The sequence below is a fragment of the Eurosta solidaginis genome, chromosome 1 (assembly GCF_040869045.1).
Source record: "Eurosta solidaginis isolate ZX-2024a chromosome 1, ASM4086904v1, whole genome shotgun sequence".
NCBI lineage: Eukaryota > Metazoa > Arthropoda > Insecta > Diptera > Tephritidae > Eurosta > Eurosta solidaginis.
In genome coordinates, this window is record NC_090319.1 from 325,238,177 (window position 1) to 325,265,072 (window position 26,896).

General features: G+C 38.6%; 2 protein-coding genes and 1 long non-coding RNA gene across 8 annotated transcripts in view; 1 reads left to right on the plus strand and 2 right to left on the minus strand.

Annotated features, from left to right (window-relative positions):
• Positions 1 to 26,896, minus strand: part of LOC137237813 (carboxylic ester hydrolase) — a 140,238-nt gene that overhangs the window by 13,708 nt on the left and 99,634 nt on the right. For all 6 annotated transcript variants that reach the window (XM_067762013.1, XM_067762019.1, XM_067762017.1 and 3 more), the window contains one exon: positions 23,532 to 23,636. In XM_067762013.1, coding sequence (XP_067618114.1) covers positions 23,532 to 23,636 — 105 coding nt within the window. The remainder of the gene's footprint in view (positions 1 to 23,531; positions 23,637 to 26,896) is intronic.
• LOC137244170 (uncharacterized) lies at positions 19,176 to 19,866 on the plus strand. The gene is made up of 2 exons (XR_010950829.1): positions 19,176 to 19,340; positions 19,402 to 19,866. It is a non-coding gene; the product is annotated as an uncharacterized lncRNA (long non-coding RNA).
• Positions 20,476 to 21,338, minus strand: LOC137244173 (uncharacterized). Its single transcript, XM_067772800.1, has 2 exons — positions 21,195 to 21,338; positions 20,476 to 21,122 (listed from the first exon to the last, which is right to left on the minus strand). The coding sequence occupies exons 1-2, from the start codon at positions 21,327 to 21,329 to the stop codon at positions 20,544 to 20,546; spliced, it is 714 nt and encodes a 237-aa protein (XP_067628901.1). The 5' UTR covers positions 21,330 to 21,338; the 3' UTR covers positions 20,476 to 20,543.

A 26,896-nucleotide genomic window follows, 5' to 3' on the forward strand; every position in this document is an offset into this window, starting at 1 on the left:
GAAAATCCGTCTTAAAGTTCTTGTCAAAGTTCAAATTGGGCGAGAGTCAGTCTCCACAACGGATAGTTCCAATGCGAGGTTTCCACTGGCCATACTGTTTTTCGTCCCGCATATTGACTCTTATTTCTGTAATAGCTGAACCTCTAGCTGTTAAGCGTATGTAAATCCAGTACATTAATTTGAGCACATGATTGGTCCTGTTCAGGTCCCCAAAAAATGATTGACTATCCCAATCAACTCGTAGGCATTTTGTTTCTCACATATGCACAGTCAAATGTGTTTCTATTAAAACATATTTCGGTATTAAATTATAGGCGGACTTTTGCTGTCTGTCATACTAACCGCCAAAAATTTAATTACAGTTTTTTTCTTTAATATTATTAATTATTTAGCAATTCGTGTGCTTTTGTTCTTTTCTTTATGGGTACGATTACTTAACGTGCTTTGAGTAATTGGGCGTCATCCACAGTTTCCTAAACAGGGACAGTGTAGGGAGCCACGAGCCAGTTACCCTACGTGCTGACAGCCAGCTGACTACAGACCCAGAAGAAGTTCCTAACAAATTTAATACATACTTTACCTCGATTGGTAATTCAAGTTCAACCCTTTGTGATTGTCAGTTTGCAGCCAATCTACCCTTATGCCAAGTTGCAACTAATAGTTTCTTTTTTAACCCCATATCCAGCTTCGAAATCGCTAAAATTATAAAAACATTGACCAACTCTAGCTCTTGCGGCGATGACGGTATTTCAAATAGTTTATTAAAAAAAATATCGCTCAATATAGTAGATATACTGAAACATTTATTCAATAAAAGTATAACTCAGGGTGTTTTTCCTGATGATCTTAGATGTGCCATTGTAATCCCGATCTTCAAAAAAGGGGATAAGAGGGACGCACGTAACTACAGGCCCATATCTCTACTCCCATCGATTTCCAAAGTATTTGAAAAGGCGGTTAAAAATAGAGTTGTGAACTTTCTAGATAAATCGAACTTTTTCAGCCCCATGCAAATCGGATTTCGATCCAGACTCTCAACAGAGGACGCTCTACTAGATTTCTGTTCAAAGGTGTACAAAGCTCTAGATAGTAAAAGTAACTGTGCTGGTTTATTTGTCGACATAACAAAAGCTTTTGATATGGTAAACAGGAATATACTTCTGGAAAAAATACATAGTGCAGGTTTTCGTGGCTTTATGTACAAATGGTTTACATCTTATCTGTCTAATAGAATACAAAAAGTTAAAGTGGGTAGTTACTACAGTAGCCTGCAGGAAGTTAATCTGGGCGTACCCTAAGGCTCTGTCCTTGGCCCGGTACTGTTCCTCATTTATATTAATTCAATTTTTTCAATTCCATTGAAGGGCAAAACGACTGCCTTTGCAGATGATCTTGCCATTGCGTATAGTACAACGAGTTACTTCGAACTAATATGTGATATTAGCCACGATGTACATATGCTGAAGACTTGGTTTGCTTTACACAAGCTACTAGTTAGTAACAAAACGAAGTTGATGTATTTTAGCATTGCTCCCAAAGAATTTGAGGTTTGTGATCTTTTTTTTCATTCAGCAGAATGCGCACGTTTTAACATGCATCATATGGTGTGTACTTTGAATGGCACGAAAAGTTCGTTTGCAACCAACGTTAAATGCAGTGATAACTGCTTCAGGATTGATGTTGTTGAAAATTTCAAATACCTAGGCATTACAATCGATAATCATTTAAATTGGTCTGCACACATTCAGAAACTAAAACATTACTTTCTGTACACTACCCGTCACTTCTATCGTCTCAAAAAGTTTTGCACTATGTCCACTCTAAAAGCTGTTTACTATGGTCTAGTCCAATCGAAACTTCAATATGGGATTACCTGCTGGGGTGGCGCCTCGGCTAGTAAGTTGTCACCCATTGTAACACTCCAAAAGGGAATTATAAGACGCATATGTGGCGCAAACTACAGGTCTCACGCTATGATATCCTTTAGGAGACTAGATATACTACCATGTCGTCATCTATATTTATTTAAAGTCCTAAAAACGTTCTTTATTAGATCGGGGTACTTAGAAAGTTATCCGTCTGAAGTCTACAACCTTAGGAGAAATCTGCTTCCATCGGTACAAATCCCGCATGCTAGGACATCTCACTTCAGAAGTTTTTATACATACACGTCGTGCAAAATGTTCAACACTCTCCCTACTTCTGTACAAGTTATAAGAAATCTTAACCTATTTCAAAATAAAATAAAAATGTATCTGATTAGTTTTAGCCACTACGATCTAGAAGCCTTGCTGAGGACGTTGTTGTAAGTCATATGTAACTTTTTTAACTATATCAACTGTTTCTCTATCGGAACCTTAACTAATTAACGAATTATCAATTATTTCTCTATCGTAATCTTAACTAATTATCTGAATTATTATGAGTTTATTCTATAATATTATTAAAAACTATACACCCCACACTGAAAAAGAATTTTAATATGTGAACTGGCATTTAATACTATTTTAAAAATTTAATATAAAAAATGCTATGTACCTTTCTTATGCTATAGAGTAATAGAATGTGCTCTTTCAATATTGTAATTTATTTAAAATATGCATTAAGAAATGTTTAATAAATAAATAAATAAATAAAATAATTATTGGAAGCTCGATACTGCGTACTTCAACTTACGCTATGTATGTATGTACAATGCACATACATATGGCATTAAGTAGACGAGATTTACTAGACCAAAGTGGAAAGTCTATATATGACACTTAAAGAACTACAACTAACGAAGTTTTTTGGAGGGGTGACACAAGGTCAACGGCCATTGCGTCAGTTGACCTTATGACCACTTCAATTCACCATGAAGTCAATTGAATTTATGCTTAAATGAAATAGTCACATCGTCCAATTTCAAATGGTTAAAATGTCCACGATATTGACGTTATCACTACCATGCTTTTCCCAAATGGTCATCTTTCTCAAGTGGCCATAAGGTTCGCCATTTCGTTTCGCACCTCCATGTATAAATAAGTTAACAACTGTTAAATAAGAGCTATATTTTATTGTTTTCGTTATATTTTTGCTCAGTCGAAAGAAAATAGAATTTTTTATTACAAATATTCGGATACGGCAGTCCTTTTTCTATATTTTGGTCCCATTCTAGTGAAAAATCGGATAAAAAGTGGTTCAAAGAGTTTATCTTTGCGATAAGAGTTCTGGTTTCATTATGTGCAAAATTTGATTAAAATCTGGGCCGGTGAGTATTCTTTTGATACAAGATGAACAACCCATCCTGCTGAAGTTGTTTGTTTTTGTGTTGTGCGGTCAACCGACATTTTGGCCGTTTGAAGTGATCATAACGTCAATTGACGGTTTGGCCTTTGATCTTATGTCATACCAATTCATTTGTGGAAGTATATGAATGTTTTGTATTCTGATATAAAAAGTTGGGATGAGCTTCCTTGAGTTAATGCCCCTATCATCACTACCGAAGTGAAAGTCAAGTACTTGGCGGCCTGAATGACATTCTAGTTTTCTTTTCTGCTCCCAACAATACCATTTTCTGTTATTGTACCGGCAGAAATATTCTTCAAACATTTTAAGGATAATTTCCCAAAGTGGCATCTGTATGATTATATTTGTGAATTCTATTCAGTTCTTATGACTGGTACATCTTAACCCGGGTGTGAAGCGGTCGTATAGGTGTCCAGGGCAGCCTTTAGGTAGTGAGCAAATCACTCATCAAACTATTCGAGCGAGTCTTGTCAAAGGAAAAATCTACATAAAATTAGTCCATACCACTCGGACAGTTTCTGAACATCTTTCAGGGGCGATATTCGTATATTTGCAGATATAAAGATGAAACAGGTTACAAAAAAAAATCATCATAAAAAGAATCTGTCTAGCCACGCACAAGGCTGTCGTTTTACAGTTAGACTGTCGCTAGTTCTGTACTGCACCTCTAAAAGAAGAATTCACAAATGTGATAGTAGCACTGACATCGGGCAAAAGATATATAATGGGAAATAGCAATACCAAAAGTTTTAAGGCAGTAATCAACATTATCCATCAGGACACAATGCCCTATTTCACAAACTAGGCAATCGGTCCCATTTCCACAAAATTTGAGGCTACGTAACGCAATGATTTTGGTTTAAGGGATCTTTTTTCAATATAATCTTGTTTAAATCGCCCGTTTTATTACTCTGATTCGCCTTGTCCAACGCCCGACCCGTTTGATTTCGAAAGGCTGAAAGAGGTCGCTCCCAATACATACGAAGCTGATAATGTTGTTCAACGTCATTTTACCAAGCGTTATAAGCTTTGCAGATTCAGACAGCAGGATACAAGGAAGTCCACAAAAAGATGTCACGTATCGATTCTCTTTTCGTGAGTCGTTACTAGGATTCGGGTATCGTGTGGGTCTGGTGTATAGTAGATTTACCGAATATGAAGCCGAACTTATAAGGTCCTGTCATTCCATTGCTTTTGAGCTTGACTTTTACAAACAATATTGTGGATATAATTTTAGTTGCGATATTAGTTAGGCTGATGCCGTGGTAAATAGCGCGTTTTAATCGAATCGTCTTGTGGATTAGGCAGGGCACACTTTAGATGCAATCAGGAGGCATGCGCTTGTCCGACCATATTTTGCATAGGAGTTTATTTATTTATTAATTGGTCTACAAATTTAACAATTAATCAGACTAAATATAGTTACGGATTACAGATAAATTACAGAAGTATACAAATTGAGCAAAATTATATTATAAAATATGTATATGTATTATTAAATCCGTTGTCGGGATGGACTGTGATGTCGAGCAACGGGAATTGATTATTAGTATTATCGGAATGAACATGATTTCGAGCAGCTGATGTATATTTGGTGCATGCTATTTACTTACTCTTCGCCTCTGTGACAAACAGCTCAGCTCCGTCTTTAACTAGAGTTTGGTAATTTTTTCGTCATAGTCGGGTGGCGGAAAGTATACGAGGTATCGGGTTCATCTACCCCCTAGCTATCTAGGAATGAGGCGAAGTGCTCGCCCGTAACTTAAGCACACTCTGTACATCGGTTGTCAGTTCAAAAATTGCTGTACCTGTAAAAGAGAAGACTATCTTCCCAATGCAGACATGTTTCCCAAGGCAGTCGGTTCTATGTACCGGAGCGACTCGGGATTTTTCCCGACCAAGGACTGTCATTTCAGTGTAACCCCATTTAATTTGTTTCGTCCCTCCCACAAATTGTCATCCACCCAGCAGCTCCTTGCAGCAGGACTGCTCCATATTCTCTTGCTCCGGGAAGGTATCGAATCCAATCCGGGTCCGTCTCCTGACCATGGTCCTGAGAAATGGTTTTGCTGCATCTGCCGGAAAATAATCTTTTTAGGACGGTCATACTCTGTTCAGTGTGTCTCGTGTAAGGGATGGTTGCATCGGACAGGTTGTTCTGGGCTTGATCCAAAAACCCGACGTCCACGTAACTTTTATAAATCTTTTGTGGCTCCTTGCTGTTCACGCCCAAGGGCGCCCCGTAGTCTACGTCTAAGCGCCCCCCCCATTACCTTCCAGCAGCCCTGCTGCTCAGCAAGCCACAACAAGTACCCACTGCTGCTCGCGCCTTATGGCGCCAACAACTCAAACAGCTGCTACCACTCATAACTACAATCTTCGTAGTAGAGTCGGAAGCAATGCTGAGCAACAGCCCCTGCCCCCGTCTTCTCCCCCCCTCTTTTCCGGCAGCAATCGTGTAGGTCAGGGAAACAGACTCTTAGTCCCTACCTCCGTTTGCACCGTTTGCCAGCACAGAATATATATGTTTGCGACATCCGCCCAATGCAGCTCCTGCCTTGGGTGGTGCCACTTTCCTAGATGTTCTGGTCTCCGCGACGGCAACCCCTCGACGGGTTTCATCGCGCCATGTTGCCAGGTCGCAAACCCAAATCATCCGGGTACCCCAATGCTTGCCCAAGGACGCCCAGTCCCAGGGCCAGAACAGCAATTGCGTCCTGGCCTTCCTCAACCCAGGCGTAGTCACCCGTCACTTACCCCCAGAGTGGCGACGTCTCCCCTCATGCACTTCAGAATTCTGCAGTTAAACTGTAATGGACTAACTGGGAAGATTACGGAGATAGTCAATTTCATGAAGCGGCACAACATCCGCATTGCTGCGATTCAAGAGACTAAACTCACAGCACGATCTGCATTGCAGACCTGCTCTGGGTATAATGTCCACAGAAAAGATCGCGAGAGCGGAAATGGCGGCCTCGCGTTTATAATACACCACTCTGTGCAATATCACATATTTGATCCTGGCATCGACCGCAGGGACAACGTCTTAGAACGTCAAGGCCTATCTGTCCGGTCAGGCGATGCAAACCTAGAAATCATCAACATCTACATCCCCCCTGCCACCTGTTGCCCCGGTGGATACCGCCCTAATATCAGAGCCTTACTCACTGGAAACAATCGCATTATTTTAGGCGAATTCAATGCCCATCATGATCTATGGCATTCAAATTTGCGGGCGGACAGTAGGGGCGAGATGTTGGCGGATCAAATAGAAGAAACGACGTTCTGCACAATAAACGGAGACGCCCCCACACGTATGGTAGGAAGCTGTCACAGTTCGCCAGATATCTCAATCGTGAGCGCAGAACTCGTAAACTGCGTCAACTGGCAGCCGATGGTATCATTGGCATCCGACCACCTGCCTATACTTGTTTCGCTCGAGCGTACCGCCGACTTCATCGTCACCGAAAAACGCACTTTCATAAACCTTAAAAAAGGAAAGTGGGAAGAATATAAATCCTTTACAGACAACCTCTTTGCTGCCCTCCCTATCCCGACTGATGCCCGCCAAGGGGAGCGTGCCTTCCGCAAGGTCATTGAATCCGCCTCGGCACGTTTCATTCCCGCCGGGAGAATTCCCGAAATCCGGCCCCACTTCCCGGCGGAGGCCGCAAACTTAGCGAGAGAACGTGACCTTATAAGGCAGCTTGATCCAGGCGACCCCCAAATAAGGGATATAAACCAACGCATCAGATTGCTTGTGGATGAACACAAGCGGGCGAAATGGGAGGAGCACCTAAGAGGTTGTAACCTCTCTACCGGTGTGGGTAAACTTTGGTCCACCGTAAAGTCCCTATCGAATCCGACTAAGCACAAAGACAAAGCTTCCATCGCCTTTGGCGACAAAGTGCTGGCGGATGCGAAAAAATGCGCGAGCGCTTTCTGCCGACAATATATAATGCATTCTACGGTCGACAAAGTTAGACGGAGGGCCAACAGACACGCACATAAACACAAATTCAGCGCGTCACCAATCACCATCACCGCTAAAGAGGTTGAGGACGCCATTGGTCGCGCTAAACCATCCAAAGCAGTGGGCCCAGACGGCATAGCCATGCCGATGCTTAAAAGCTTAGGGAAAGAGGGTTTCAAATATTTAGCGCAGGTCTTCAACCTGTCTCTTTCCACCTTTGTCATACCCGAGAAATGGAGAATGGCCAAGGTGGTCCCGCTACTAAAGCCTGGTAAACCAGCTAACATAGGAGAGTCGTATCGTCCGATATCTCTCCTATCGCCAGTAGCAAAGACGCTCGAAGCCATTTTGCTCCCTTATTTCCAAGCAAATTTGCAACTAGCCTCCCATCAGAATGGCTTCAGAAAACTCCATAGCACTACCTCCGCGCTAAATGCCATTAGCACCCAGATAAATTGCGGTTTAAATCAAAACCTCCACCATAGAACAGTACTGGTAGCGCTAGACCTATCAAAAGCTTTTGATACGGTCAACCATGGCTCGTTACTGCAAGACCTGGAAGGGTCTACCCTTCCCCCATGTCTTAAAAGGTGGACCGCAAATTATCTGGGTGGTCGGCAGGCATCGGTGCTATTTAGAAACGAAACATCAAAGCCAAGGAGAATTAAACAAGGGGTGCCACAGTGTGGTGTCCTATCCCCACTTTTGTTTAATTTCTACATATCTAAGCTACCTTCACCACCGGAAGGAGTCACAATCGTTTCCTACGCCGATGACTGCACAGTAATGGCCACAGGCCCAGGCCCAGGCCCACAGATCGATGAGCTATGCAATAAAATAAACGGCTACCTCCCTGATCTCTCCAGTTTTTTCGCCTCGTGAAACCTGGCATTATCACCGACTAAATCTTCCGCGACCTTATTTACAACATGGACGTCCCAAATGTCGACCATTTTGAACATCCACGTCGATGGCTCTACGCTACCGACTGTCCTACACCCCAAAATCTTGGGTGTGACGTTTGATCAGGATCTACATTTTGGTGAGCACGCAGCTGCAATTGTTCCGAGAATTCAGAGCCGTAACAAAATCCTCAAATCCCTTGCTGGCAGTACCTGGGGAAAAGATAAAGAAACGCTCATGACTACATACAAAGCAATTAGCCAGCCGATTACGTGCTACGCGTCACCCATATGGTCGCCAAGCCTAAAAATTACCCGCTGGAAGAAGCTACAGGCCTGCCAAAATACTGCTCTCAGAATTGCCACGGGCTGTCTTCTTATGTCCCCAGAACACCATCTACATAATGAGGCGAGAATACTCCCCATCAGGGAAAGAAACGAGATGCTGACCAAACAGTTCCTGTTGAATACCCAGAAACCTGGGCATCCCAACAGACATCTGACTGACGAGCCAGCACCGCCTAGGGGCTTAAGGAGTCATCTCCGTAAGCATTTTGAGGAAATACGGCATCTGAGAACACAGCCGTATGAAGCGAAAAAACACAAACAGGTCCTTGGTGAACTCCACAAACAGGCGTCGGACCTTTATGCCGGGAATTGCCCGGTGAACCCAGTACTCAAAGTAAAGTATCCAAAACTTGCGGAAGAGGAACGCATACTCCCCAGGGAAACGCGTGTCACTCTGGCTCAACTTCGTTCTGGATACTGTAACAGGTTAAACTCTTACCTATCCAGAATCAACCCCGACGTACAAAATGTATGCCCCGCTTGCAATGTGTCCCCACATGACACCAACCATCTCTTTAATTGTAATGTGGAACCAACGCCTCTAACACCCCTTTCCCTATGGTCCACCCCTGTTGAAACAGGAAGTTTCCTTGGACTCCCGTTAGAGGATATTGATGACAGTTTGTGATCGGTCGCGTCTGTTAGGTGGGGCGAAGCACTGCTACAACAACAACAACAACAACAGAAGACTATCTTTGGGCAGGTAGTCGGCATGGGCCAAAAATTGGTCGGACTATAAGTGAGACTTTTTAACAAGTTTCTCCTTTGAATGCTGAGCATATCAGGGACACCACAACAATATCTATTACCCTATTTTGAGAATCCTATAAATACGAATAAAAAAGAAGATATTTAATTTATTTTCTGAATATAACAAAACCCTTTAAACTCCAGTTAAACTACAGAACAGTTTTTTATTCACAGTTTAGAGCCGCCTTTGGGTAAGACTACTTTTTACGGCAATATTGGTTTTTCATTATCTAGATCAACGATGCCCGCCCAATGATTATTTTGGCTCCGGATGGCTCCCAACAACATCATTTTGGCTCCGGGTGCCTCCCAACAACAACCAAATAGATTTTGGTAAAATTACACGGAAAATTGTGCATGCCTTGAAATTCAAAGGAATTTAAAAATTTTCTCACACAAGCAAGACAATTATTTGTTGTCATTCCAGGGAGGATACTGTTGTAGTTTTTATTGAAGTTTTTGTAAAAACCTAACATTTGCTGCTGTATTGCTACGTTATCCAAATTCTTCGTGCACCCTTGATCTAAATAATCTGAAGATACGGCAATAGGTAGTTTTACACTGAAAAAAAAAAAAAATTCCAGTGCCACTTGTAGGCCTTAGACTTATGTCACTTTCAAACAAAGAAACGTTCAATTAGCTAATAAGCAGCGGTTCATTTCGAAAAAACTCTTTTTTACCTCATCTGTCAAAGGCTGCTTAGGCGTTTACTAATTTGCCCATCATAGCAAATTTACATCTAAAGTTAATAAGTTTTACAATGACGAGTAAGTCTAAAACGTCTAAAACGAAAATTGTGAAGCGCTTCATTTACTTTGTAAGCCTCAAGTATACACGCAGTGGTGCATGTAATGCGGGAATGTGTGCTAGCAGACAGTTTAAGCACTTGTCTAGTTGAAGTTACGCCTCAAATACAAAACAAATTTATTGACTTCAAATGTCATACTTAGACACTGTCACGCTTCCATGGTCCTGGTAGACAGATCCATAACCTCGAACAAGCATTATACTTATGTACGTAGACAAACATCCATACATAGTCATTGATTATCAGAACAATGAAGTGTAGAAGTGTGTCAAGAAAAAATACTTAAGTAATCACCAATTACGGCACTGTGAAGCATTTACTTAAGGCAACATAACCATTTTTTGGAGGCTTGGTCAGGTGGGTTGTTGCACGTTGCAGTTGCAATCATTTGCTGATACCGCAAAAGTTTTTTTGCAACTAGAAAAAAGAGCACAAACATACTTAACAATTTTGCTAACAAATTGGTTGCGTTAATTTTTCTTAATATAGCTTTTTTGAAATTTTGTTTTGTCACCAATTATCATTTGCGAAGGTCACTGCTGTCGTAAGAATGTTGCATGAATGGTTAACGGGTTTTGATAAATTGATTGCATTCGCGTTTGATGCTTAAATTGCTATCATGCCAGTAATAACAGAACACAAGTGGCGAATTTAATTATACTTAGCTGAGAAGAGCTCACAGAGTATATGAATTTTGTTCGCATAACGGTACCCCGTAACGGCATAAACTTTTCGAGATATTTATAGACTTCTATATATCAAAATGATCTGGACGAAAAAAGAAATTCATTTAGCCATGTCCGTCTTTCCGTCCGTCCGTCTGCCCGTAAACACGATAAATTGAGTATATTTTGAGGTATCTTAATGAGATTTGGTATGTAAGTTCCTAGGCACTCATCACAGATCGGTCAAAATGAACGAAATCGGACTATAACTACTATAACCACTTTTTCGATATCGGAAATTCGAAAAACCGAAAAGCTGCGTTAATTCATTACCAAAGACGGATAAATCGATAAAACTTGGTAGGTGGGTTGACCTTATGACGCAAAATAGAAAATTTGTAAAATTTTGGACAATGGGCGTGGCACCGCCCCCTTTTAAAAGAGGGTGATTTAAAAGTTTTGCATGATGAAATTTGGCAGGAACGTTACTACTATTCAGGCCCGACGAGAGGGGAGGGGGAATGGGGGATTCCCCCCGGGCCCGGGGTTTCTCAGGAGGCCCGCGATTTAGAGGAACTAAGACATTTTATTTTTAATTCAGGAGAGTCTTTAGTTTTTCCATGTGCAAATTTTAAGTCGAATTTCAAAAGCAGCGAATATTGATAACGATTTTTTGCCTGTGTCTTCGAACAGTGAGGAGACAATAAAAACATCAAACAAAAATGTATGTTTACATGAATGCGAAATCGTAGTTTTCGTAGTGACACTGATGAACGTTCATCTTCAAAAAGTCTTCCTACAATACCAACAACTCTATATCAAAGTCCAGATTATGTAAACGACTTCGATATCGGTACCGTGAATAATGAGTTTTTGCGATCTGAAGAAGTCAACGAAATAATTCGTCGAGGTGATCGGAAGTGTCCTGTTATTTTTCCACGTGATTGTCATGACGAGACATTTCCTACCTCGTTGTTAAACAGGATCTTGCCAATGGAGAGAAAGTAGAGCGTGATATTCGAAATTCCAGGTATGGAAGAAGCTATACGATAAACTACCATCACACGAAATAATCAAGATCACATTAAATGTTATATTCAATGGCGATCTTTACAAAATCTAATTAAAAAGGAGGCTACAATTGATACAGTTATCAATGAACAGATAATCACTGAAACTCAAAAGTGGAAAGAAATTTTATATAGAATTTTGGACACTATTTTATTTTTGGATGAAAGAGGCCTAGCCCTCAAAGGCGAAAGTATATATCTTGGTGAACGAAACAATGGACATTTTTTGGGCATCTAAAATCTCATAACTCATTATGATCCGATACTTAGAGATCATTTGGAGAAAGTTAGGATTTCACAACAGCAGCACAAATGTTTACAAGTTCACTAACTTTCCCCAGACATTCAGAACGAGTTTATAGAAATTTGTGCAAAGCACGTGAGCTATATTAGATCAACGCAAGATAGACAAGAATTTTGCTAATATCGTTGATGCTACGCATGATGCTAGCCACTTTGAACAGACAACGTTCATTTTGCGCTAACTCCATTTCAATTCGAAAGCAACAATTTTTACAATTCAAGAACGGTTTTTGGCTTTCGTGAATTGTAACCAAAAAGCTGGTCAGAAAATCGCTGATCTTATTTGCCATACTCTAGGTAAACATGATATCCCATTAAAAGATTGTCGTGCACAACGGTAGCGCCAATCTGAAAGGAGCTTACAACGGACCACTGCGTCACATTCTCGACAAAAACTCGAATGCTGATTACTCGCCTTGTGCAACACACAGTCTCAATTTATGTGGTGTTGATGCTGCACCGTGGTGTGATGGTAGCGGCCAGCGTGGTGTGATGGTGGCGTACTCCGCCTCCCACACCGTATGCCCTGGGTTCACACCCTGAGCAAAGCAACATCAAAATTTTAGAAATAAGGTTATTCAATTAGAAGAAAATTTTTGTAAGCGGGGTCGCCCCTCGTTAGTGTTTGGCAAGCGCTCCGAGTGTATTTCTGCCATGAAAAGCTCTCAGTGAAAACTCGTCTGCCTTGCAGATGCCGTTCGGAGTCGGCATAAAACAAGTAGGTCCCGTCCCGTCAATTTGTAGGGAAAATAAAAAAAGGGGCACGACGCAAATTGGAAGAGAAGCTCGGCCTTAAATATCTTCGGAGGTTATCGCGCCTTACATTTATTTGTTTTATTTTGATGCTGCAGAATGTTGTACGGCTGCAATTACTTTCTTTGAAGTTGTACAAAATGTTTTACTATTTTCAGCACCACCCCACAACGATGGGACATCCTCAAAAATGTACCGAGCTCTCTTCAGTCTTTCAGACAAAAGCTAAATTTGACTGCGCAAGCATACGGAGATGTTACCGGCATTCTCTAGTACATCAACAAGTTCGAATGTATCTTGCTGTCCTCAATTTGGTTAACAGCTGTTTTTTTTTTTGAGTCATAAGCCACCTTTTCATAAACCGGGTCACATTTAATGAGATGATTACGGATGATTCAGAGTCTGATTTTAAAAACAATACATTCCTGGTGATCGTTGATGCGGTAATCACTGGCATTACTGAACGATTTGCAGCTATGAGAAATTTGAGCGAGACGGTTTCCTTTTTGTGGCAATTTGAAGACATGGATGAAAGAAACTACGGTTCGGGTGAGCGCAGCAAAATTTGTCGAAAAATATAGTCGGACGTTTCTCAAAGCTTAGAATCCGAAATAATTCACTTGAAACACATTGATAAAGGTCTGTTACCATTGGAATTGCTAAACGCCATCTATGTTTAAAATCTGTATACAATTTTCCCCAACATTTGTGTTGCTTTACGTATCTTTTGCACTATACCTGTCACTGTAGCTAGTGTAGAACGTTCTTTCAGCGTCCTTTCAATAATCAAAAACTTTATAGATCGTGTCATGGCTCAATTATATGGTTGGCTCATCTCATCAGCTGATTTTATTTTTATCATTGCATGGTCGATCGGATTGTCAAAAGGAGATGGCAAACTCAAAATGAAACCAACACATTGACAACATTTTCTTACCACACACAAAAACTGCTACGTTTTATGTTTTCATTTCATTCCATTCATTCATTTTATTTCTACGTTACAATCATGGTTCAACTATACATGGTTGGCTCATCTGTAAAGCAACAAAATATGTCTGTTCAAATTGTCAAAATCTGTGTATTGGTGTTGGTGCGAATGGTATGAAATGGAAACATAAAACTTAGCAGTTTTTGTATGCGTAAGTAAAATGTTGCCAATGTGTTGGTTTCATTTTGAGTTTGCCATCTCCTTTTGACAATCCCTTCGACCATGCAATGACATAAATAAAATCAGCTGATGAGATGAGCCAACCTGTATAATTGAACCATGGTTACAATAAAATAGTATAAATTGTAATTATTCTCTGTTAATTTATTTTCAGCTCTTAGTTCAAAAATCATTTAGTTGATGTGGCAAACATTTTTTTTGATGTAATCCATCAATAATGATTCATGAATGAGACGTCATTAATTGAAATAAATAAAATGTCTTAGTGGATTTTTTATAGGGGGCCCGTAAATTGTTTAGACCCGGGCCCGGATTTTCTCTCTACGGCCCTGCTCCTATTACTATATGTGTGGCATATAAGAATTAGCAAAATCGGATGACGAATACGACCACTTTAAAACAAAAAAATTTAAAAGTCAAATTTTAACAAAAAATTTAATATCTTTACAGTATATAAGTAAATTATGTTAAAATTCAACTCCAGTAACAAAAAAATACAAAAATAAAAAAAAATTTCAAAATGGGCGTGGGTCCGCCTTTTTTCATTTAATTTGTCTAGCATACTTTTAATGCCATAAGTCGAACAAAATTTGACCAATCATTGTGAAATTTGGTAAAAGTGTCGCTTCTATGGCGTTAACTGTTTTCTATGAAAATGGACGAAATCGGTTGAAGCCACGCCCAGTTTTTATACACAGTCGGCCGTCTCTCCTTCCGCTCGCCGTTAACACGATAACTTGAGCAAAAATCGATATATCTTTACTAAACTTAGTTCACGTACTTATCTGCACTCACTTTATCTTGGTATTAAAAACGGCCGAAATCTGACTATGACCACGCCCTCTTTTTCGATATCGAAAATTGCGAAAAATGAAAAACTGCCATAATTCTATAGCAAATACGAAAAAAGGGATGAAACATGGTGATAGGATTGGTTTTTTGACGCAAAATATAACTTTAGAAAAGCCTTGTAACATGGGTGGGACACCCACCATTTTAAGTAGAAGAAAATGAAAAAGTTCTGCAGGGCGAAATCAAAAGCCCTTGAAATCATGGCAGGAATACTGTTCGTGGTATTGCATATATAAATAAATTAGCGGTACCCGACAGATGGTGTTTTGGGCCACCCTGGTCCACATTTTGGTCGATATCTCGAAAACGCCTTCACATATACGACTAGGGGCCACTGCCATACCCATATCGTACAGACACATTCTAGTCACCCCTGGTCCACCTCTATGGCGATATCTCGCAAAGGCGTCCACCTGTAGAACTATGGCCCACTCCCTTTTAAAATACTCTTTAATACCATACATTTGATACCCATGTCATACAAACACATTCCAGGGTTACCATAGGTTCATTTTCCTACATGGCGATTTGCCCTTATTTTGTCTCCAAAGCTCTCAGCTGAGTATGTAATGTCCGGTTACACCCGAACTTAGTCTTCCTTACTTGTTTTTTTATCTTTATTACTTCTATTAAGCAAATTTGTATGTCCTTTTTCTACATTTTTCTAATGTTCAAATATAAGTACAGTGGTGGTCTTATAATTAGAAGTGGCACCGCAGGACGAATTTTATCTGAATTATTTCAAAGACAGCTGTCATAATTAATGTGATTGGATTTGACTGTCAACTTATTCATAAAGTTCATAGTTGGGGGTAGTGCACTAAATTTTTGATTGAATTACACTATACTACGAAAAAATAAATGTATTGTAGTCATTTTATTTTTTCACTACCCTCAGCTAAGTGAAAAAAAAAATATTGGAAGTTTTCTATGCTGCACTCAAATGAGAGCAGAAAAGTTTCTGTGCACCAAGCAGAAGCTGAAAATTCTTTCACTATTAACTTTCAAATTCTAGTGAAAAAATTGTCAGCTTTACTACTACTAACGCTGAGGTTGCTGCTATTTTTTCCATTACCACTTAACTGCTACTGAAGGCTGGCGAATTAATGCACCGTGGTAACCGTAAAAAGCACGTAATGAGAAAATCCAGGATTGTATAAATTTGTAATTATTATCAAAATTATATAAAGGTGAATATGTATAGACACTAATATTTGTTTAAGTATTGACGGCAGCGAACACGATAATAGCAGTGGCAATTTTTATCAAACGAAAATGTCTTCCTTTTTATTATAAGCTTTTATTTACTTTCACTTGGCTGTTGTCTGTAATCAAACTTGCAAGTTAAATTTGATACACTTCCCGGTGTCCGATTGAGCTGAAATTTTGCACACATGTATAACTCTGATGACAATGCAATATTACTTTGGGAAAATTCGATAAATTCATCGATAACAGAGTTATCGGTAAAGATTTGTATTCAAAAGGGAATAAAAGCCTAAGTCCCCAAGAACGCAAGTAACTTCGCTTTGTTTGTGTATGCAACAAACGTAGAAGTTAGGCTGTTATCGCTAAATGTTGCATGCTTTTTGTTGCATACTTTTCTGCGCACTTGATTTTGTTTTACAGATTTTTGGCGATGGAACATAGCAGAGATCTGCAATAAGTAGTAGTAAACTGAACGCGACATAGGCAAAGTCACAATATTATATGATTTTAAGTTATTTAACACTCGAATAGAAGAACTTGACTGTTCAAAGGTTTACATCGTGATAGCAAGAAAAGGAGGTCCTAAATGTTCTTAATTATACCATCAAAATTTAACACGCTTTTATTAGAATTAGGACTGTGATATAAACTGTAAGATTTAATAATTTAGGTGTAAAGTTTTAATGTTAACAAGTAAGGAAGGCTAAGTTCGGGTGTAACCGAACATTACAAACTCAGCTGAGAGCTATGGAGACAAAATAAGGGAAAATCACCATGTAGGAAAATGAACCTAGGGTAACCCTGGAATGTGTCTGTATGACATGTGTATCAAATGGAAGGTCTTAAAGAGTATTTTAAGAGGGAGTGGGCCATAGTTCTGTAGGTGGACGCCATTTAGGGATATCGCCATAAAGGTGGACCAGGGCTGACTCTAGAATTTGTTTGTTCGATATGGGTATCAAATGAAAAGTGTTAATGAGGGGTTTAAAAGGGTGTGGTGGTAGTTGTATATGTGAAGGCGTTTTCGAGATATCGATCAAAATGTGGACCAGTGTGACCCAGAACATCATCTGTCGGGCAACGCTAATTTATTTATATATGTAATACCACGAACGGTATTCCTGCCAAAATTCCAAGAGCTTTTGATTTCGCCGTGCAGAACTTTTTCATTTTCTTCTACTTAATATGGTAGGTGTCACACCCATTTTGCAAAGTTTTTTTCTGAAGTTATATTTTGCGTCAATAAACCAATCCCATTACCATGTTTCATCCCTTTTTTCGTATTTGGTATAAAATTATGGCAATTTTTTTAATTTTTCGTAACTTTCGATTTTGAAAAAAGTGGGCGAGGTCATAGTCGGATTTCGGCCATTTTTTACACCAATACAAGGTGAGTTCAGATAAGTATGTGAACTGAGTTTAGTAAAGATATATCGATTTTTGCTCAAGTTATGGTGTTAACGGCCGAGCGGAAGGACAGACGGTCGACTGTGTTTTTCACAGAAAACAGTTATCGTTTTAGAATCTAAGACCCTACCAAATTTCACAAGGATTGTTAAATTTTTGTTCGACTTATGGCATTAAAAGTATCCTAGACAAATTAAATGAAAAAGGGCGGAGCCACGCCCATTTTGAAATTTTCTTTTATTTTTATATTTTATTGCGCCATATCATTCTTGGAGTCGAATGTTGACATAATTTACATATATACTGTAAAGATATTAAATTTTTTGTTAAAATTTTACTTAAACAATTTTTTTTAAAGTGGGCGTGGTCGTTCTCCGATTTTGCTAATTTTTATTAAGCATACATATAGTAATAGGAGTAACGTTCATGCCAAATTTCATCATGATATCTTCAACGACTGCCAAATTACAGCTTGCAAAATTTTAAATTACCTTCTTTCAAAAGTGGGCGGTGCCACGCCATTGTCCAAAATTTTACCAATTTTCAATTCCGCGTCATAAGCTCAACTCACCTACCGAGTTTCATCGCTTTATCCGTCTTTGGTAATGAATTATCACACTTTTTTGTTTTTTCGAAATTTTCGATATCGAAAAAGTGGGCGTGGTTATAGTCCGATATCGTTCATTCATCTGAGATGAGTTCACAGGAACCTACATACCAAATTTCATCAAGATACCTCGAAATTTACTCAAGTTATCGTGTTAACGGACAGACGGACGGACGGACGGACATGGCTCAATCAAATTTTTTTTCGATACTTATGATTTTGATATATGGAAATCTATATCTATCTCGATTCCTTTATACCTGTACAACCAACCGTTATCCAATCAAAGTTAATTGAAAGTTAGTTGAAGAAGTGAAATTCAGAAACATGTCCTAGTAACCATCGCCGTTTGTAAACTTACAATTTTTCTCTAATATCAATTACAAAAAACCATTGTATAAAGCAATATAAGCAAAGCTCGCTAATTAAATACAAAGTTAATACACTCTGTGAGCTCTGCTCAACTGAGTATAAAAATATATAATTATGTAAAATATGGAATTTATTTGTCGCAGACGAAAAAGCCTAACTATCGTTAAAGGTTACAATGAACTTATAAAGTGTTATATTTCTTTACAGTCAATTTATTTTTTACTTTTTAGTTAATTTTATTAATCAATAATAAAAGCTTATTTTTAAAAAAGTTTTTTTCTTTAATTTTATTTTATTTCTGATGTTTTAAGAAATATTATGAAAATAAACAAAATTGTAAATTTATTCGAAAACGTGTTTGAGATTGGTTTGCATAGTATCATTTACAAAATACTGAAACTATGCAGGCCAACAATGTTTTGCATCACGGAAGCCCTGAAGACAACCCTGATGGTCAGCACTGTATGCCATTCTGCACATTCCACCTATGGACTTGGTGGCTAAGAACATAGCATTCACGACTCAAGGTATAATCAGGTAGGTTCTGAAATTCGAGTGAAAGTGAATATGAAAATGGAACCTAAAACGAGGGAATTAAAATTTGGTGTTCTGCAAACCGAGTTTTTCATTCATTTTCTTGCTCGTTTTAAATTCACCCTTAAAATGAACTTAGCATTTGACAGTTGTCAATTGATAAAGAAAAAATAATACATTTTAGGGAAAAATAAAACTTAAAATAAAAAATGAGTGCTATAACAACGCTTTCGTTTATTATTTTGGAAAATGAGAGAAATGGAGAAGAAGCTCTTCATAGAAAGATACTCCGTGACCACTCAAATCCATTAGATGTGCCGGAATCTGCGTAAGTTTGTAGGGACACCGCATGCCCTATTCTGCTTTTTACATAGTGAATCTCATTATAGTTTCGTGTCCAGCTATCGTGTTAGCAAAGAAGCATTCATTATGCTCTTAAATATTGCTGCGCCACATATAAAGCACACTTCGCTTCCAACGACACTGCAAATGGCTGCAACATTGCGATTTTTAGCCGAAGGTGGCTTCCAAAAAGCTGTGGGTAAGGATAGCTACATCGCTATGGGGCGAAGCACGGTATCAAAGGTGTTAAAAGAAGTGCTGCGTATTTTGGAAAAATACTTGTGTCCCCGGTGGATTAAGTTGCGAATGACAGAAAGCGAACTGACTCAATCGAAGCAACATTTTCAGCAACACTTTGGGATTCCTGGAGTAATTGGCTGCATAGACGGGACGCACATACAAATAACTAAACCTAATAAAGATCACAGCATATTTTATAACCGTAAGGGTTATTTTAGCATGAATGCAATGATTGTGAGTATACAAATATAAAATCTAAAAATATAAAATAATTTAAATAAGTAAATTATTACAGATATGTGATTAAAATATTGTTATTAGAAGTGTTGATGGTCGTCACCCTGGGTCAAGTCACGATGCTTTGATATGGAGTGTAAGTAAAGCAAATGACTCCTTCCAACGCCGTTATGAGAATGGAGAACGTGGTTCTTGGCTTTTGGGTGATGCCGGACATCCACTTCAGCCATTTCTGCTAACACCGTTCAGAAATCCACAAGCTAACACAGCAGAGCATACGTTTAACCAAAAACATTGTTCAGGACGCAATATAGTTGAAAGAACTATAGGGGTGTTAAAAAGCCGATTTAGATGTTTAGCTCGTACTCTTCAATACCAACCGGAAAAGGTTGTACAAATAATTAATGTTTGTTGTGCTTTACACAACATTTGTATACACTACAAAGTCCAGGAAATTGTAGATGTAGACATAGAAAATCAGGAAGATGCTCTTGCCGAAGAAATATTTAACGATTCTATACTTTATGACGAAGCTGCATTAATTAGAGAAAACATAGCCTTCATAGAAATTCGTGAAAGTAGAAAACACAAAGCAAATACTTTAATTATTATATTCAAATCACATTTCAGGTACACAAAATTAATCACATTTCAGGTGTCAGTTAATAAATTAAAATTTGATACTTCATTACATAAATTACAAACTAAGAATCTAATTATTGTTTCCGCTTTTGTTATATTTTAAATGTATTTTAAGTTCAGTCAGTTCATTTTCCTTTTGTTTTAGCTCATTTTCCGTTTGCCGCTGTCTTTCCATTTCAAGATGGTGTCTCTTTCTTTCGGCATTGCCTTCACGTATAGCAGTCGTCGTTGCCTTCACTGCTTCACAGAGAGTTTCAACTGCTCCGCTCACATACACAGTTGCCTCAATACATCCTTTTAAACCATTTACAATGTTTTTCATATGTTTTGTTTGCTCGTCAATGTTGGCCTTAAGGCAATCAGTTGCAGAAGGCTCAGACCTTCGCGAGCGAGATAATGCAGCAGCTCTACTTGTAGATGGCTGGTCATCATCACTTGATGAATCTGAAGGTGTATCGCTTTCTGCAGCCCCGTAGTCTTTTGTGTTTGGAACACCTTTCACAGAAGTAATCAAGTTACATAAACGGGCAATTGCATCTTCTGTTGGGGTTAGTACATATTTGTTGTATGGTCCACCTCCAGTTGCCCTAGCTTCTTTGCTGTTATGAACGAGTTTCCTTTTTATAAAGGCTTTCCAATCTATCCAAACCTGCCAATTGTACAAATTTAAATAAGTATAAGAAAATACACAAATTATACAGAAAAAAATTTAATTTTGCACCTTTTTCCAGCCAGAAATATCCTTATGAGGTGGGCCATGCTCGTTCAATTCCACTACCACCTCCGCCCATAGTGCATCCACTTTCAACTTGTCACCTTTAATGAAACCCTTTGCAATATGTGGGTGCTTCTCCATAAATTGCAGTAAAACTGTTTCTTTTCGCACATTTTTATGCTTACCCCTAAAGTATTCAACGTTAATTTATTAAATTGGCGTGTGTTTATTGCGATTTAGTTAACTTACATGTTTTCTCTTGCCAAATTCACCAATTCAAATTGAAGCGAATGCTAACCGAATGTTATCTTGTGAATTGGTTTTCTAGAACATGCCAAATCACAGGGCGTTCATTTTGAAAAAAATGTGAAAATAAAATAGTGGAAGTGAAACACGGAACACCTTTAGTCGAATTCAAAATGATTTTGCTTGATATTCACTCGAAAGTGAATTACAGAACCTGCCTGAATGCCTCAGGGCAGCTTTACCGCAGACCATAGGGCCCCATGGTAGTATGGCGTCATTAATTACTGGACGAATAGATTACCTAATTCCGTAGCAGCGCTTCAAAAGGGCTCTTAGATCCAGAAAAGAGGTTGATAGTTGGCGCATGGTTTCCCAAATTACACATAAGGCGAAACATGTGTACATCGATGGTTCCAAAGTAATGGAGGGAGTAGAAGTTGCGGTGTACTTTGCTGATTCAGTGCCAAATAGGTCCTACCAGCTACCAGATAGATAACTGTGGGCAATAATCTCGCATAGTGCAACATCTAAGAGTGTGTTAGAGTGTAAGCAAGAACTTGAAAGAATAGGGGTGGGGAGAAGCATAGCTCTAATTTGGAGCACAAGGCATATGGGAATGTTGAGAATGGATATGATGAATGTTTTGAGCTATATGCCAAGAGTGCTCAGCAAGCAACGCAACTAAAGAACAAATATTCATATTTTATTTTGAAAAAATTTTCTTTCATATTCAATTTGAATAAAATTATAGCTTATAATGTGTCTTGCTGTGCCTGTTTTAAATTGGCATATACGCTTTTATCTAATCAACTCTGTAATGATCGTAATGATCGGCATTTTAAAAATGTACATACATAAGTATTTCGAGCAAAACTGCCTCCGTGACATGCCCCTGTTGCTTTGTCTCGAGCCTGTCTTTAATTAGAGCTGATGTCGGTATGCCCTACATTTATGGGTTTCCTCCGAAATTACTGCTTTTCATTCAATATTGAGGATATGCTTCCACATTTTTAATGCCATGCTTCCAAAATGCGCCCGGATCTAGCAAATCTAATCTCTTATATGAAGCATATACATAAAAGACTCCGAAAAGAGTCATATAAGAAGCAAATTATGGGCGGTTTATGAGTCTATTAGGAGCCATACCGGCCTCTTATATAGGCTCATATAATGTATGGAACTAAGCTCATAGCGGTCGACCATCGCAAGAAGGGAAATACATTCATTCATTTCGGACTAATAAATAAGCTCATAATGAGCATAAACAATCCGAATTAGGACTCCTTTCTGGCTCTTTTTTGACTCGAAATGTTTGCTGGTTAGTTTTTTTATCTTTGTTCAGAAATTTTTATTTTTTATATTTGCAAATTCACCAAACTTATGGCGGCCGCCGTGGTTTGTTGGTAGCGTGCTCTGCCTACCACACCGAAGATCCTGGGTTCAAGCCCCGGGCAAACCAACATTAACATTTTGGAAACAAGGTTTTTCAATTAGAAGAAAGTTTTTCTATACGGTTTGATCCTCCGCAGTGTTTCGCAAGTACTCCGAGTGTATTTGTACCATGACAAGGTTTCAGTGAAAACTCATCTGCCTTGCAGATGCCGCTCAGAGTCGGCATAAAACAAATAGGTCCCGTCCCGCCAATTTGTAGGCGTAAAATCTTCGGAGATTATCGCGCCTTACATTTATTTATATAAGTTTTCCAGGGGTGTAATGAGTTTCAGTGAGCGAATTCAGGTATGTAAATCAGTGAATTCAGGGTTTTGAGATTTTAGTATTGAAAATTGATCCCATAGCAGATACTAACTACAAATCGTGTACAACTTTTTCGACTGATATACAACTTATTCAGCATTGAAAAAATATACTCTTGATATTGATGTTTGCTTATGTGCAATGACGTAGCAAATGCATAGCTCTTTGATAACGGAAATAATCGCGCATCTAATTGTCTATAGCAAAAGTTTTATTACGGGTTACCAAAGAAATATACCAGCCAAGAGAGCGAGGAGGTAGTAATATTTTTAAATATTTGTTAAGGACAACATATGTATGTATGTCTGGTCGATTAGTTTATAACTTCTATTCGATACTTACACGCAATGATCTGACAACTTCTTGCACGACTCTCATCGCACGAGATGGAAAAAGTTGCACCAATGAATTGGGATGGGTTGTCAGTGTCTTCCATGCAGTAGATTCCTGCAAGAATAGATAGAAATACAGAAACTTAATTATGAATTAACAAGTTATGGCATTAAACAAAAAAAAAAAAGAATGAATACAAGTTTTAAAATATCGAGCAAGTCTTTCAGTTTCAACGTAAGTGCCAGAAAGCAAATTGCAAATAAGACGTTACCACACATTTTATTTTAAATAACAACAAAAAATTAAAAAAAAAATTAAAGGATAAAATGTGAAGGATATATAAAACGATTTTTTGTAAACATATCCTTGACTTATGTATAATATATGTCTAGCATAGTAAAAATCGCACGCTTACATTTAAACAATTATATTTTATATGAAATCCTATCCTACACTTTTAATTACCATTTATGTATGTTACTGTGTATAAAAAAAAAAAAAAAACCAGTAAGGAAGGATAAGTTCGGGTGTAACCGAACATTACATACTCAGTTGAGAGCTATGGAGACAAAATAAGGAAAATCACCATGTAGGAAAATGAACCTAGGGTAACACTGGAATGTGGTTATATAACATGTGTATCAAATGGAAGGTATTAAAGAGTATTTTAAGAGAGAGTAGGCCATAGTTCTATGGATGGACGCCATTTAGGGATATCGCCATAAAGGTGGACCAGGGATGACTCTAGAATTTGTTTGTACAATATGGGTATCAAACGAAAGGTGTTAATGAGTGCTTTAAAAGGAAGTGGGCCTTAGTTCTATGGGTGGACGCCTTTTCGGGATATCGCCATAAACGTGGACCAGGGGTGACTCTAGAATGCGTTTGTACAATATGGGTATCAAACGAAAGGTGTTAATGAGTATTTTAAAAGGGCGTGGGCCTTAGTTCTATAGGTGGACGCCTTTTCGAGATATCGCCATAAAGGTGGACCAGGGGTGACTCTAGAATTTGTTTGTACGATATGGGTATCAAATGAAAGGTGTTAATAAGTATTATAAAAGGGCGTGGGCCTTAGTTCTATAGGTAGACGCCTTTTCGAGATATCGCCATAAAGGTGGACCAGGGGTGACTCTAGAATTTGTTTGTACGATGTGGGTATAAAATGAAAGGTGTTAATGAGTATTTTAAAAGGGAGTGGGCCTTCGTTACATAGGTGGATGCCTTTTCGAGATATCGCCATAAAGGTGGACCTGGGGTGACTCTAGAATGCGTTTGTACAATATGGGTGTCAAACGAAAGGTGTTAATGAGTATTTTAAAAGGGCGTGGGCCTTAGTTCTATAGGTGGACGCCTTTTCGAGATATCGCCATAAAGGTGGACCAGGGGTGACTCTAGAATTTGTTTGTACGATATGGGTATCAAATGAAAGGTGTTAATGAGTATTTTAAAAGGGCGTGGGCCTTAGTTCTATAGGTAGACGCCTTTTCGAGATATCGCCATAAAGGTGGACCAGGGGTGACTCTAGAATTTGTTTGTACGATATGGGTATCAAATTAAAGGTATTAATGAGGGTTTTAAAAGGGAGTGGCCCTTAGTTCTATATGTGAAGGCGTTTTCGAGATATCGACCAAAATGTGGACCAGGGTGATCCAGAACTTCATCTGTCGGGTACCGCTAATTTATTTATATATGTAATACCACGAACAGTATTCTTTCCAAGATTCCAAGGGTTTTTGATTTCGCCCTGCAAAACTTTTTCATTTTCTTCTACTTAATATGGTAGGTGTCACACCCATTTTACCAAGTTTTTTTCTAAATTTATATTTTGCGTCAATAGACCAATACAATTACCATGTTCCATCCCTTTTTTCGTATTTGGTATATAATTATGACATTTTTTCATTTTTCGTAATTTTCGATATCGAAAAATTGGGCGTGGTCATAGCCGGATTTCGGCCATTTTTTACACCAATACAAAGTGACTTCAGATAATTACGCGAACTGAGTTTAGTAAAGATATATCGATTTTTGCTCAAGTTATCGTGTTAACGGCCGAGCGGAAGGACAGACGGTCGTCTGTGTATAAAAACTGGGCGCGGCTTCAACCGATTTCGCCCTTTTTCACAGAAAACAGTTATCGTCCTAGAATCTAAGCCTCTACCAAATTTCACAAGGATTGGTAAATTTTTGTTCGACTTATGGCATTAAAAGTATCCTAGACAAATTAAATGAAAAAGGGCGGAGCCACGCCCATTTTGAAATTTTCTTTTATTTTTGTATTTTGTTGCACCATATCATTACTGGAGTTGAATGTTGGCATAATTTACTTATATACTGTAAAGATATTAACTTTTCTTTTAAAATTTGAATTTAAAAAAATTTTTTTTAAAAAGTGGGCGTGGTCGTTCTCCGATTTTGCTAATTTTTAGTAAGCATACATATAGTAATAGGAGTAACGTTCCTGCCAAATTTCATCATGATATCTTCAACGACTGCCAAATAACAGCTTGCAAAACTTCTAAATTACCTTCTTTTAAAAGTGGGCGGTGCCGCGCCCATTGTCCAAAATTTTACTATTTTTCTATTCTGCGTCATAAGTTCAACTAACTTACCAAGTTTCATCGCTTAATCCGTATTTGGTAATGAATTATCGCACTTTTTCGTTTTTTCGGAATTTTCGATATCGAAAAAGTGGGCGTGGTTATTGTCCGATATCGTTCATTTTAAATAGCGATCTGAGATGAGTGCCCAGGAACCTACATACCAAATTTCATCAAGATACCTCAAAATTTACTCAAGTTGTCGTGTTAACGGACGGACGGACGGGCATGGCTCAATCGAATTTTTTTTCGATACTGATGATTTTGCTATATGGAAGTCTATATCTATCTCGATTCCTTTATACCTGTACAACCAACCGTTATCCAATCAAAGTTAATATACTCTGTGAGCTCTGCTCAACTGAGTATAAACTAGGGCACACTCCCTTTTAAAATACTCATTAAGACCTTTGATTTGATACCCATATAGTACAAACAAATTCTAGAGTAACCCCTGGTCCACCTTTATGGCGATATCTCGAAAAGGCATCCACATATAGAACTAAGGCCCACGCCCTCTTAAAATACTCATTAACACCTTTCATTTTATACTCATATCGTACAAACAAATTCTAGAGTCACCCCTGGTCCATCTTTATGGCGATATCTCGAAAAGGCGTCCATCTATAGAACTTAGGCCCACGCCCTTTTAAAATACTCATTAATACCTTTCATTTGATACACATGTCATACAAACACATTCCAGGGTTACCCTAGGTTCTTTTTACAACATGGTGATTTTCCCTTACTTTGTCTCCACAGCTCTGAACT